The 15,548-nt window shown below is 33.1% G+C and overlaps 2 protein-coding genes across 2 annotated transcripts in view; one reads left to right on the forward strand and one right to left on the reverse strand.

Moving 5' to 3' along the window:
- The first annotated feature begins 208 nt into the window (after window positions 1-208).
- Window positions 209-2,122, forward strand: LOC128173590 (uncharacterized). The gene is made up of 4 exons (XM_052839286.1): window positions 209-474; window positions 1,128-1,340; window positions 1,429-1,677; window positions 1,845-2,122. Exons 1-4 carry the CDS (start codon window positions 400-402, stop codon window positions 2,106-2,108), a joined length of 801 nt encoding a protein of 266 aa, XP_052695246.1. The 5' UTR covers window positions 209-399; the 3' UTR covers window positions 2,109-2,122.
- Window positions 2,123-2,209: 87 nt separating this feature from the next.
- The window catches only part of LOC128173527 (uncharacterized), a 145,470-nt gene continuing 132,131 nt past the window's right edge, over window positions 2,210-15,548 (reverse strand). The window contains exons 7-13 of the mRNA XM_052839232.1: window positions 4,495-4,777; window positions 4,119-4,355; window positions 3,912-3,988; window positions 3,715-3,819; window positions 3,416-3,630; window positions 3,127-3,291; window positions 2,210-2,979 (exon numbers count right to left, since the gene is read on the reverse strand). Of these exons, the coding sequence (XP_052695192.1) occupies window positions 2,694-2,979; window positions 3,127-3,291; window positions 3,416-3,630; window positions 3,715-3,819; window positions 3,912-3,988; window positions 4,119-4,355; window positions 4,495-4,777 (1,368 nt within the window). The 3' untranslated portion in view covers window positions 2,210-2,693. The remainder of the gene's footprint in view (window positions 2,980-3,126; window positions 3,292-3,415; window positions 3,631-3,714; window positions 3,820-3,911; window positions 3,989-4,118; window positions 4,356-4,494; window positions 4,778-15,548) is intronic.

Genomic DNA, 15,548 nt, shown 5'->3' on the forward strand with positions numbered 1-15,548 from the left:
AAAAAAATATGTGTTGTTACTGTGATTATTGTTTTATTAAATAAAATTGTAAACAAAAAATGCTTTCTGTATTTTAAAAAAAATTGGATCTAAAAATAATATTATTTCTTTAAAAAAAACTAAAAGGAAAAAGAAACAAGAGGTCAATTGGCCTTAACGGTCACCCATACACAAACTTGTCGAGGAGTCTCATATATGCATTTAAAGGGATATTAAAGCTCAAATCAATACAATTTTTAGTGCCCAAAAGCATTACATACGTTTTTCCTTACGTATAACAATAACAAAAATTGACAATTTTAAGGTTAAAACACATAACTTATTTCGATATATTATAGTTTTAAGTGTAAATAAAACCAATCTGGTTTACGTAATTAACTACCGTCGTTAGTTCCGAAGATGCTTCGTCGCGCGCGCGCTGCTGACAACGAAGATTACCGAATGTCTGCAAGCATGGACACCGATGACGAAAATGTGAGTTTTAAAAAGTTTTTTGAATGAAACATTGTATAAAAACATCTGTAATGTAAGTAGGCAATATATGTGATACAATAAACATTCAGTGAAGCGGTAAATAAAATTTAATTGCTTAGAAAACGGGTCTTGTGTTTCTCACCCTTCAAAGGGGCCCAAAACGGGGAAACTGTAATATAAAACAATACGATAATTTGACCACAAGTACCTGAATTTTTATCAATCAGTCGCTCAATAAGCCAAACATAAAAAAATCGTACCTCCTCTATAAATATATAAATACATAAAAATAAATATATATATATGAGGTAGAGTTTTATTTATATTGGGCTTATTGTTGAGCAACTGATCGATATAAATTCAGGTGCCTGTGATTTGACATGTCATTTATGCATTACCTGACTCATTGGTTATGGCGAAATATTTGAATACATATTGTATCAGTCTGTATGAAAAAAGTGAATTGATAAATTGAAGCATATTAAAACAACTTGTATATTTTTGTAGATTTGACTTGACACAAGGCCTAATTTTTTTTTATAACTAACATTTTAGTTTTGATATCCCATAAAAAGAATATTGTAATCCCGTTGACTGATTATTAGGCCTATATCATATAAAAATTAAAATAAACAATGGCATGGATGCTGCAGACATCTGAAGAGGAACATATAAGATGTGATGTAGATAGAGTGGTACGGGGGCAGGGAGGCAGAGGTCAAAGAAGAGTAAGGAGAGCAGGACGCATGACCAGAGGTAGAGGGTTGACAACGCGTCGAAGTCGTGGACGTGGTGGACAAGATCAGACCCCCAACAGAGCTGAAATAGCAGCAACTGCCAGAGTAGAAAGATCCACAGAATTGAAGGCAAGGTATTTATAATAATGACACCAGTGTAAGTAAATCAACAAATTATTGGAATCATACATAGACATGATTGTGGGTTCATTTGCAGGAGCGCATTAATAACCTTCCAGAAGAAAACGTGCGAGAGCTGCTCTTTGATGTCACCAAAAAGTATCCAGCTTTAGTGTTTGATATTCTTGAGGCAGGAAGCAGGACTAGGGTGCAGCAAGGATGTCACCCATCGCCCGACCAGGGAAGCCCAAACTGGTGTTCCTGCAGGAATTGCAGAGAAATGCCAACCGAAGCAGAACGGCTATGCTGTGGACAATTGCCAGAGAACTGCTTTTCCAGGATCCGAGTAATTTGCTTCTCAATACTACATGTGTAATGTATTGTGCACAAGATACTTAATTTTTCAGTCAAATTTTAGCCTCAAAATTTAATCATCCTTGATATTTACCACACTCTATAACATGGTACCCTATTTAAATTTTTAAGCTGATCAGTTTTAATTGTGCTTTGTAGGATTTTGACCTTGTAGTTCTAGATGAGTTGATCCTTCATGTTGCCAGAACATATAGGCAAGATGTCCTGGCAGTTCCAAATGACAACGATTGGAACAGGGGTAACCGTCATACTGCCTACAGGCAATACATTCTCTGGCAGCATGGCCGACTTGGTGCTGGGAATCGTCGAGTGATTCCAAGCTGTTGCGTGTGGAGGATTAGAGATACTTTTCCTGATCCTTTTGGACAATATTCAGGGATTGTGCATGGCAGACTAGCATAGCAGTCCCTACCAACTCCAGACTTTTAAAATCTCATTGCACTGATGTTTGTATATGAAATATGTGTAACAGTATATCAATTAGAGATTAAAACTCATACATCTTTTAAAATTTAACAGTCTGTTATTTAATTCTTCTTTTTTCTGCTTTTGTTCAAACATACATGTACATGGATTCATTTATGTTTCAAGTGACATATAAAGTACATACTCAGCATAGAATGATAATATTGTTTTGTAAGAATTTGTATCCAGTCCTTTAGCATGCATTGTATTATACAACAAGATATCTGTGAGCTAATGCTCACTATCAATACCCCCGCTCTAATGTGAATATGCAAAATAAACAAAGTTGTCATTTAACAGGAAGTTGACGTCTGATTGGTACAAAAAAATATCCCACCATATGGCATGCCTAAACAAACAATAAGTTAAAATTTCAAGCATCTGTGATAAATGCTTGCTGAGAAAAATGCGACAGAAATTTTTGTTACGGACACAGATTGAAGGAAAGACGGACAGACTGACGGACACAGGTAAAACAGTATACCCCTTTCTCCTTCAGAGCAGGGGTATAATAAAATAACTTCAAGAGTCCCATGAATAGTCTAATGTTTTGTCTGGATCTTCAAATCGTGACTTCCTCTCCTTCACAAGTTGTGCAGTTGGGGGAGGAGGAATGCGGGCCAGAGTCTTCGATATTCTTCTTGGATCATCTGCTTCCAAAGCAACATTTCCACTCATTCCTTCTTCATCATCTAATCTTCTTCGGACAATCTTTTCAACCAGAGATTGGATGTAATTATAAGTTTTATCCTCCTTCAATTCGTGGACGGACCATATTCCACTTTTCTTGTTGAAGGATCTCTGATACCTGTAATAGTTTAACGATTCTCAACTACATTATAATATATTATGGTATTTAATCTAAATTGTCGAAAAAGCTTGTTAATATAGAGTTCTCAGTACATGTACTATGTAAATATTACAAATGTCCTAAGACCAATGATTGGATACAGACCTAACACTTCCATCCTTGTTAATCTTTGTCTCCCTTTCCAAATGCCCGTTGTGATCCAAGGCTGCAAGTCTATTTCGTGCCCTGTACGTGGGTGGACCGTACGAGTATCTTTTAGAGGCATACACCAAAATTAAATTTTGAAAGTTTTCAAGCTCAGCAGTACTCCTAAAGAAGAGAAAAATAGAACAAAGATGTATCATGTAAGTTGAACATTGCATTCATAAAAGTTTGAACACTATACATTTACATACATGTAAATCTAACATGCTTAACATTAAACATGTTTTACCTGCAGTTTAAATAGTAGTGTATCTGATTTAAGCGTCTCTTATCCATGACAACATGGCGTAAAGCAATGTGAGCAGGGGAATCCTTTTTCAGCCATCCCTTCGTTCTTTCCTCAGTCAGGGGACCATGCTGACAGGCATTTATGCCATTGTCACTGTAGGAGAGAATCCACTCATGCTCATCAGTGACATGGTGAAGCAATCCAAACCATATGCCCTGAAAAACATTGACAAAAAAAATAATATATTTATACATAAACTTGTAGCAGTGGATAGTTGACCAAGTAAAGAAGAAACTTACTATGAACGTCACATATGTATCGCTAACTTGCGCTGCATGCCAAAAATGGTTCATGATATCCTTTGTCCATGGCAGTAATTCTTTTTTATTTGACTCTTGTCCAATCTAAAAAAAAAAACCAGGAGATCAATTTTCTTCATGAATAATCAATAGAGATGAATGAAATGCTTTTATTTAGTTTTGGTGATCATACTTACTGACATTATTTTCTTTCCCAAATTTTTAGTACCATGCCAGATGTCAAATGAATGGCAAATATTTGGGTAATCTTTTTCTGAGAAATGAAAACAAAAACAATATATAAAGAGAACACTGATTAAAATTAAATCAATTCAAAATTTAAAAGTTCAATTTTTATGAAAAATGAATTTAATATAGACAAGAATTATTTGAGTGAAACTTACTCATGATAGAAGCAACTTGTACGTGAGCATCAGTTACAACTTCAACAACTTTCAAACCCCTGTTCAGAAGAAACTGCAGTCCTTTTACAAAGCAAGATTTCTCTAAGTTTGTACTTTTTAGGTCTGTCATTCTTTTATCCATAGTAATTATGCAAAGGATCTTCTTTGTGGTATATTCCATGAATGTGTAGGAACAGTATTGCACCGAGTGCCCAGGGCTGTCCATTCTACCATCACCTGCAAAAAGCAGAAATATTCTTAAACCTTTTCAGCAAACATAAACATAATACCTGGTACTTTTAAAGATTTGAAAATAAATATTCTAACTTGAAGTACAAGTATATGTACACACATAATATAATAGTAGTTTATTTACCAAGAATGACCAATTCCTGACCACGAAAAAGATTGATGGTTTCTTCCTGCTTTTCTAACCAAAAGTCATCAATTGATGGTATGAGGTATGTTCTTTGAATCTTGTGAAATGTTGTGCTGCTAATTGCGGGCAAGTTCAGAAACTTTGCAAATAAAGAAATTTTTTGAAAGTTGTTCCCTGAAAGCAGGACAGCAGATGCAAACATCAGATCCCCACTGTGCATCCTCCTATTCAATATCGGCTGCGAGCACCATTTCTTGATAACATGTCCTTTTCTACATGTCTGAAATCAAATTGAATTCTTCTAAATAATGTTATAATATTTTCATCTTCCTTTTAAAATGCAAAGAAAATAATTATGGCCATGATATATTTTAATTACAATTTTGAATTTAACCTCCAAATAAAACCAATACATGTAATTATCAAAATCCACAAAATATTTGCATTCAACTTAATCATCAAAACTTGTGATAAATGAGCTCACCCATTTCAAATGTAATGCTGACCCAATGATGTTCTTTGTCAGGTCTACATCTGATCCACATTCCTTACATTTTCCCTGGATGCATATATCTATCAATTGCATTAAACACTGGTAATAAACAAGAAATGGTTGATCTGAGGTCAACTTCTCAGGGTTGATACTTGTTATTTTAATCAAATCAGGGCCTGGATCCACACACCCCTCTTCCATAATATCATCATCATCATCATCATCATCATCATCAGAACCATCATCATTCACACCACTGCAAATCTTTAGAGAATCTAAAATCATCATTGTTTGGTCTGGAAAAAATTACATGTATAAGTTAACAAAATATCATATTTAATGTACTTATGAGGTTAACAAGAAGGACAAAGTAAAAAAGCACAAAAGGTATATGTACCTTATAGTGATATTAAAACTTGGGTCATAATCCTCATCAGACCTGTGGCTTTCATTTTGGCTTTCTGATTCAGATATACCGGTATCTATAATTGACAACCTAAAAAAAAAAAAATGCATTAAATGTATCGAGTATGCTTAATAGCCTAATAAAATGAACGAAATTGGGTATCTAACACTTACTCAAATGGATCAAGAAAACTGCTTGATAGCTTTGATTTTTCCTTTCTAGGCCTTTTTGTTGGTAATGCCTGTATTCCTGATATTGCCCCATCACTGAAAATAAGAAGAAAATTTAATCAAAGTACTGAAGTACTGATGGGAGTTGATTTTGTCGATTATCATTTATTTTAAAATCAACTTATCTTGCATGGCAATTAGTTTCTAGTCTGTATTTGAATTACCCACTTTTTTATTATATGAATTTTAGATTTTTACAACAAGAATATCGAGAAACTCCATATGAATCATTTTGTGTAATATTTAAAGATAGATTTCAAACTTGTAATATGTATAACGGTGCGACCGTTGGGGCGAGCGCAGCATGTGATAAAATAATGAATTATGATAAAACAAAAAAAATAAAAGTAGCGACGTAAAGTAAATGAATTTGAATGCAGAATAAAATAAACATGCCTATTTTTTCCAGTAAATGTTCATTATTCATAATTCATAAGATTTTGTTATCTATTTATATATAGAATTTATCTCGGATAAATTTAAATGTTGTTGAATAATAAAGATTTTAACATAATGTACAAATCTATAAAAAAAAAAATTGCTGATCATTGAAGGAAAATGGATCCCCCGGGAGCATGTAATAAATGGAAGTGAAAAAAAAGACACTATTGACCAGCTAAAGAGCTATAGGCATACTACGCACTCCCAATTCTTCACCCGGATTAGAATTTTCCTGATTTTGAGAATTTTTTTCTTTTTGCTTGCGAAGAATTTTTGAATGATGTTGCCACACCCCCTTTAAAAAAACATTCCTGGAAATTACCGTAAATATAGTGAATAAAATAAATGTGAGCATTCATTCAAATAAGAGCAAGTTACAGCTGTTTCCTATCTTTGAAGAAATGTCCCCATTCGTTAGCTCTGTAAGATTTTGAGAAGATTTTGGTATTTATATTTCTGCAGATTTACAATAACTACTTAGAGTAATTTCCCCTTATTGTGACGTCATAGTTCACATCGGTCAAGTGTCGTCTGTCTCTTTGAAAACACCCTAAAAAAAATAACTCCGCGAAATATACTGTTTTGTTTACTTAAAAGCATTATGTTCTTGAAATTACATAATTTATCTGTTTCTCAAAAGTTTTACTTTGATTCTCGCGAGATGGTATCCAGTCTAGAGAGATCGTCCAACATTGAGGAATTGCATTGTGGGTCGAAATTTACTGACGCCGAAAAATTCTGTCGGATCAATGTGTAAGAAATCCATTGTGACGTCACTCGAAAGGACGATAACTCTGTTATTCTTATGTAATGGAATTTGCGTTGTGTCGGCAGTTTATTTACAATATGCATGTACACAGTCTTTTATCTTGTTCTCGTGAGAGTGTGAAATGGGAAACCATAATTACAGGGAACTACTGGGACGATTAAAACAATGCATTACTGGTCCGATTTACTGACACCAAAAAAATCCGTTGAATGAATGTGCAACTAGTCCGAATTTTCTATTCACACACGCCTTGCCGGTAGAGCTCGCTTCGAGCCGGCGCTGCACACCAGTGAGCTGCGCTCGCTATAAGTAATCGAAGCAATTCTAAAAATTTTATGGATCCAAGCACTATTGATATCGAATTCTAGTCCCATTCAACCAGACGCTCGGCCGTCTCCATTAATCTTTGACAAGCAAAAGAGCCTTTCTGCTTCTCAGAGATTTATGGAGACAGCCGAGCGTTTGGTTGAACGAGGCCATATTAAAATCTGGCGTAGGAATACATGAGACTATAAAAATATATCTTATTTGTTCGTATTACCGGGTATATAAAATCTGACTATTTTCAAAGTGTTTATTGATAAGTTTCCTGAAAAACAATGCTTCAGCATACATCACTTTAAATTTTTCTATTAATTTCAAGAACTAAGTCTTGTCAGCGGTGATGATTTGTGCTTAGGTCCAAACACTGTTTCACTTCTGGTTTGCCAGAGTAACTGCATAGGAGAGTTGATTAAAATCAACTCCCCAAAAAGAAATATATATATATATATATATATATATATATATATATATATATATATATATATATATATATATATATATATAATTAACATGGTTTAAGAAATTGTAGAAATTTTTGTCTCTGACTTGCACATGAATTAATTTTTGCTCAATTTGATTAAAATCAGCTGTTCTGATACACTATCGCTCTCAAAAGCGGTAGCATATCACAACGACTGATTTTAATCATATTGAATTTTTGCTGCATATGTATAAAGTACATACTACTTACCTATCTGTATCTGTGTTGGAGATCTCTGAAACATCTATTGGAATTTGAACACTATGTTGATGACTAGGTCCTGGTGTTGATGTCAGACCATGTTTTGCTGTCAAATCAGGAGTTGCCACAACAGCATTGCTTTTCTGTTTAACTGGCAGTTCGGTATCTTTTTCACTCTGATCATACCTTATGAATTAAAGATAATCATTTATATTTCAATAGAACAATAATTTTGTTTCGGACAGATTTTTTTTTTCAGAAGAGAGAAGTGTGAAATTATTACAATAATAAGGAAAAGATATGCCAATGAATAGCATAACAATTATTCATAGTAAATTCTAAATTATAGTAAATAGATCGTTTGAACAGAGATAGAGGATATCTATATTGTGTGATTTTATATTTGCTTTATTCAACAAGTTGAAATGCTGTATATATTCGCGAGGCTTATTTATGGTTTGAACAATCAACATGTACTATAGTAAGTTTTGTAAACTATTAACACGAGTCTGACATTTTATTAATTATAGAGCTAAAATAAAACATGTCCTTTTTTTATTTTACATCTTTTGTAAAAAATAATGGTAAATGTACTAATTAAACTTTAGCTGCCGCTGAAAGCATTTGGACACAGGAGTTTGAATTTTTATCAATAAAGCCAAAAAACTTACTTTATTGACTGACCCATGAGCTATGCGTAAGCATTCGCTATGTTTACGCATAGCTCATGGGTCAGTCAATAAAGTAAGTTTTTTGGCTTTATTGATAAAAATTCAAACTCCTGTGATTTGGATAACGTTAGACTACCATCCGAATTTTCTCAGACCGGGAGCTACAGATCTCCAACCTCAGACAAATTAGTTATCATATTCTACAACAAAATATTACCTTCCATATCTAACTAATGATTTATCATTTTATTTTCAACGAGTTAACTTCGTAAATGCTGAATTTCCAATTTCTTATTTAGTTTTTAGGATTACCCCTTGGGAGGCCCCAACGAAGTAAACAGCATCCGTGAAAAATCTTCCCAATCTCTCTGAAGGTTATTTTTACAAATATATTGGTATAACGACGGACAAATCCATGCCAAATCAAATCGAGAATAATGAAACATTATTTAGGCTAGAACTAATATATTTTATACAATTTCTGACAAGGACTACACCATGTACATACCGATCGAGAAGAACTTTGGCAACTTCACTATGCGTTTGTAGCCGGAGGGTCGTCTTTTATTCATTCCAACGGTTGTACTGTTCACCAACATATACCCTCGACCGGTTTATCAAAGCGTTAGTTTCCTTTTTCTTTCTTTTCCGCCCAGAGTCAGTTAACGTGGGTTTTCTTCCACGACTGGACTTCGGTTTGGCGTCCGCCATCATCATCCGAAATGGCCGAAGTAGGGTCAAACAAAAGGTCATCAGAATATGCAAATGACCAATTGAATTTTTGTCCAGGAAGCATAAATTCAGCGCACATTATTCGAAGCTTATATAATGGGTTTAAACGGAGGAATAAATGAAGATTGTAATATAATATCATTAAATTTAAGAAAAATGGATATATGCGAGTCATTTGGAACGTGATTGAATTTTTAACAAAATTACCAACAAAATGACGTTTATTATCCGTTTAAATAATAATGTTTTATTCTTGAGTAGAAAAATTATAAATTTATTTTATATTTATTGATTTATCATAATTCATTGTTTGATCACATGCTGAGCTCGCCCAAAGGGTCGCACCGTAAAACATATTAAACACAAAATAGGCAATTTAAATATAATTTACTTACTTTGTTTTCTGGATGTCCTTCAGAACAGAATTGTAATCTTGTACAAAACATATAAGATCGATGTATTTATCCTCCTGAAATATTGTGTTAAAGTAGTTGTTGTTATTTCTAGACACTTTCATTGGAGAGACGTTGTGAACGTAATCCTCTACTTCTATTGATTGCTCGTCTAACTTGGTTTTTTTAGGCGCAGCCATTTTGACGATTCTGACAATTTGGCGGGAAAGAAAAATCACGTGTCAAAACATGACGCCTACCTTGTATGATCAATCGGGTTCAAGTCTCGAATTGACGGAAAAGGCCGAACGATGTTCCGATTGCTTATATGGTATATCTCATTTATATTATATTTTTATTGTGACGTTTTAAATCAGAGTGCTTGACACATGTCAGAAAATAGGATTTGTAGAAAAAATATCATTTGAAAGAGAGAATTGAAGAAAACAGTCTCGCTTACCCCAGACTCTCGTTCTCGAGAGCGAGAGTCTGGAGTAAGCGAGACTAAAGAAAACATTCCCTACTTTTACTTTCATTTTCAGGTCGGCATGTTGTCGGGAAATTAATCTGACTCTACATGACACCACCAAATTTTAACAGGGGAAAGGCGGTTTAATATGATAGATAGGACTATTATTGAGTTATTGATTTCTAGACTGGCAATATCTGTCTGATATGCGAGAATAGGAAAAGAGGGGCAGTTGATTGCGAGGACATTCTGAAAAAAAAATTATGTTTTCCTTGCTCTACCGGAGAGGCCCGGGATGTTGCGATTGTTTCGGGAAATGAAAATCAGATGCCAAAAGGTCACATACTATAGTATTTTTTATTCCGTGCTCATTTTTTTTTAAAATACCAAGGCAGATAAATGGGCTAATTTGGTTCCTTTTAAGGCATGAAAGGAGAGAAGAAGGTAATTAAGCCTGATCTCTCTCTCTCTCTCTCTCTCTCTCTCTCTCTCTTAGATTACATAATTATGTATATATTACATGTACATGAAAAAGAATAAATATGAAGTTAGAAATTATTTTGATTAAAATTATAATGAGGGAAATGGGCATACATATAGCTATTATACATAAATTTCTATATAAAATATATTTATCATGCCATATATCAATGCAGCTGCCCCCCCCCCCCCCCCCCATTTCTTACATACCCTTCTGACAGAAAGATGAAGAAAACAACAAAAGGTGTGTCTGTCTGTCCGTCAGTAACAAACATTTTTGTCGCATTTATCTCAGCAACTATTTATCGCAGATGCTTGAAATTTTTACACAATATTTGTATAGGCATGCCATATCGTGGGGTATATTTTTGTACCAATCAGACGTCAACTTCCTGTTAAATGACGACTTTGTATATTTTAAGCAAAAATGTTTAAACAAATTTTTGTCAAAGAATTCTCAGCAACTGTTTATCGCAGATGCTTGAAATTTTTACACAGTATTTGTATAGGCATGCTATATCGTGGGATATATTTTGTACCAATCGGACGTCAACTTCCTTTTTAATGAGTACTTTGTTTATTTTTAGCCAAAATTGTCAAACAAATTTTCGTCAAAGATTTCTCAGCAGTTATTTATCGCAGATGCTTGAAATTTTAACACACTATTTGTTTAGGCATGCCATATTGTGGGATATATTTCTGTACCAATCGGATGCCAGCTTTCTGTTAAATGTCTTTTTTTGCATATTCACATCAGAGCGGGGTAACACGAGTAAGCATTAGCTCACAGATATCTTGCTGTTACACTTTAACACTTGATAATGGATAGGCATGACAATATATATTTTTTTCTATATCTGTTAAGTTATATTAGAATACGTGTAGATATAGATTGATTATACAACTGGTTAGAAATAGTCATTTTAGCATTTAAATTATTGATGCATTGCAAAGTTTTATTTCCATAATTTCTGATAATCTCTTATTATGTCAGTTGTCTCTTTTTGTGGCCTATAGAAATATAACTATAACTACAAATGTATTATGTGTATGAGTTTGGTTGCTGGCATTGAACCCTGATTGTCCAATATGTATGAGGTCTGCTAGAAGGTTAACTATTTGTAATACTGTATATAGTAATATCTTTTTGGCACTCTCATCATTATTTTGAGTCTTGGGCGTCATTGTTCATGGTAATATACCAGACATTTTCATATGTAGATGCACAATGTATGTAGAAGGTGATGTAGGTTAATTTGTATGACCAAAGGTATGATCTTCTCAAGATTAATTATATGAGATTTTTCACAATTACGTCACATTCAGTGGAACTAATATTTTCTATTTTATTTTAAATTTTATAAAATTATATTATAATAAATAAACATCCAATGGCGCAATATCTCCTTGTTCGATGCCACTTTTCAATGTTGCTTGTAGGGCTATTTTGCCATAACTTAAAAGATGTTTACATTTTTAACAGACCCTTTAGGTTTTGATATAGGGAAATATAAAAAAGGCTATTGAAACACTTTACAAATAAACAAACATATGACAAAATGTTTGATTGTGAGAAAAAATAAAACAGTGAAAATAGTTATGTCAAAACATGTAAACATAGGATTTCAATTGAAATATTCATAGGATTAGATCTTTTAAAACGATTTTTGGAACAGTACAAAATGTTATTAATCTTAAAAATAGTGTATATTAGCACCTAGTGCGATTAATATTGCCTAAACTGCAAGTTAACTTGTGTTACCTGCGTTCAGTAACATTTACATATATTATTAATCGAATGCAGATTTTGACCAAAAGGTTTTTTGTCATACATTTTCTTACGACGAATTTATTTTTCAACAAAATTTTTAATGAATGTCTTTATAAAATGTATTCTTAAATAACGTTTTTCCCTATTTTCAGTCAAATTCGTTATCTCGAACTAGGTGGAACTGTTTAAAAACTTTAAGATATCAGAGTATTCGAGATATCGAGGGTAAAATGCTTTTAAAATACGTTGTTAGGACTTACAATTATTGAATTAACTTCAACATATCCATTGTATTCGAGATATCAGTGTTCGAGATATCGAAGTTCAACTGTATTCACATTTTCAACTGTGATAACATTACGAATCAATTTTGAAGCCTATTACTCATTAATTTCCTAAAAGATGAGCGACACAAATTAATATGGGTGCGTTTCATTGCAAAGCCGACAAGCAGTATTGGTTGCGCCGCGTAGCGATACATAGCATGTGCTTCAAGAAAAAATGCGGTTTTAAAATGTTGGTAAATGTTCTTAATATAAATAAAATAAATATAGAAAATAAGGAATCATTCTTTAAATGTGATGAGGTAATAATTTCCCTAAATTATAATGCTAAACAATCACATCAGAAAGTTACGCTAAAGTGCTCATGGTTCTTTTGTCAACTACAGGCCTGTTACATGTACCGTTTACAGTTAGTGTAAATTTTATTTCTAATTTTTCATAATGGACTATAAAGTGAAATCATGTTTTTTCTTCAGTAATACTATTTGCAATAAATCTGTGATTTAATTTTTGGTCATGTGTTAATATATGCTGATCAATCTCGCAGAAATACTTAGTATTTTCCGACCACGATATGACAACAGCTTTGGCAAAATCAGAAATCGTATACCCGCTATCACCTTGAATAACGTCCCTGACCTTACATTCACACTGTCTGTTATTGTCACATGTTGGACATGTTTTGCTGAATGTTTTTATGGAATCAATGCCAGTCGGAAAGTGTTTCGTTGATTATCTAAATACAATTTCTTTTAAAACCTTATCATACATCGTCACGAAATATCAGTAAAAATCTAAATTGATTAATGACCTAGTTTTGTGCTTATGTCTTAATATAGTCTCTTATTTGTACAGTATATATTTTTCAATGCCTTGAATTTGCTTGTGATATCAATTTTATACTAGAGTCCAATTAATTAAAACGACGTAAAATTTTTGGCCCAAGCGAAGTTTAATTATGTTTATTAAAATATCTAATTATACAATTACTGAAAATTCGATAGAAATAAGTAACAAAGAATCATTCTTTAAATATTTTGGGATGATAATTTCGGTCAGGGCGTTATTCAAATCTATCAGAAAGCCCTTCGGTTGTTTTTTTTTTGTTTTTTTTTTTTGGGGGGGGGGGGGGTTGATAATGCCCCGACCAAATTATTACCTCCTACATGTGATAAGAATGAATCCTTTTATTTTGAAATAACAAAATGACATCCTGCACAGGCGCGGGATTGACCACTTATCATGATACATTTTTAATTATGATGAGCCATTTTTGTGTTCATTTTTGTAGATGCAGTGTCCGAAATTTGATTAATTGCTTTTATAAAATGTTCTATAAAATTGAAATAAAAATTAAATTATTCGTATGTTTTAAAATCTTCCTTTTCTCGGACAGGTGAACACTATCTTAATTTTTACATTTTATTCCATACAAAGTAAAAACTTTAACCACATCATACGTGTAATATTGACAATCACGATCGTCAGTTGTAAACGTTTTCATTCGCGTCTCGGAAAAAGATGTATAATTTTGTTCTTAATGGTCTCTAATATCTTAGCTTATTTATCGATACAACTACGATTGTGATTTATATTATAGTTCTAATATTCAAAGAATCAAAAACAATATAGACCTAAGAAAGTTAACAATTACACCTAGTTCATCATCATATGATGAAATATAACAGTTATGAAATGCAAAACATTTACGATTCTATATCTCGATTCGAGCTAAGGAGTTTTTTTTTTTTACCAATATGTGATCTTGCAGTTTTTTAGTGATTAAATCCGCTTGACCAACTGAGTTGTCTAAACAATAATAATAATAAAATTTTGTGATTAAAACATTGATATATTTTATATACTAAAATCATACATAAACTGTCCGTGCGGACCGAACCATCCATGTAAAAATTAAATGTCTATGATGTGCGGTATCCAGTTTTAGAGACACAATTGAAATTTAGTTTCAAGAAAGAATATCTCTGTTTGAAATGCTCTGAAGAAGGAAACAGAAGATACGAAAAAGGTATCAATAGGACTTGAAGCGCGCGCGGGGGGGGGGGGGGGTGGGGGTGAGCACTAAAGTCTTGATCTCGAACACGGTCGAAGAAGTATCACCATATCATGCAGTTCTTGGTTTTTCTGTCCAAAGATTCAGTTTTGTTCTTTCACATGCATGAAAACTACCGTAAAATGTCACCAGATGGAAATTTTTTTAATGTTGATAATCTGGCTAAAAATTTGTTCTAGGATCATAGCAAAGTAATTTTTCAGTGCCCCATTCCTCCTTATTTGACATATCGCAGTTTATATTGCCGTTCATTAATTAACTCTGAATGAAAAAAAAATAAATAAAAAGTACATGCTTCCTTTGGTGCTCTGTCAATATTTTAATTCTAAGTAAAAAAAACAACACGGTCTCCTTCAAGCGATTCATATTCTCTCGATCTCCTTCATAATATACAATACCAGAGAACGATGCTGTCTGCGGTAGCTTTTTACCCGATTTATGTTTTAAATTTTAAAAAATGCAAGAATATTATTGATGTGTTTTATTTGATTTTTTAATCAGCACTAACGGCAGCATGAAAGTAAAAAGTCGCACACACTCGAATTATACTCGGCCTTTGGTTGTGGACTAAAGTATTAGCTCTCGCCATGTAAAAGTTGGACTTAAGACCTTTATTTTGACAGTTTTTAAGATTATCCTGAGATATGACAATTTTATGAGCTATGGTGAGATCTTGTGAAAAATATTTGGTCTTAAGATAGATTTTAGTCAAAAGTCAGTTATGTTAAACGAGCCCCAGGTTTATATGGCAGAGTAGGAAAAAGTAAGATCGGTTTTGCTCTTGTGGGGGAGGGACATTTCCTTTGGTCCAGGTTGTGCATTAGGACATATAT

The sequence above is a fragment of the Crassostrea angulata genome, chromosome 2, assembly GCF_025612915.1.
Source record: "Crassostrea angulata isolate pt1a10 chromosome 2, ASM2561291v2, whole genome shotgun sequence".
NCBI classification, from domain to species: domain Eukaryota; kingdom Metazoa; phylum Mollusca; class Bivalvia; order Ostreida; family Ostreidae; genus Magallana; species Magallana angulata.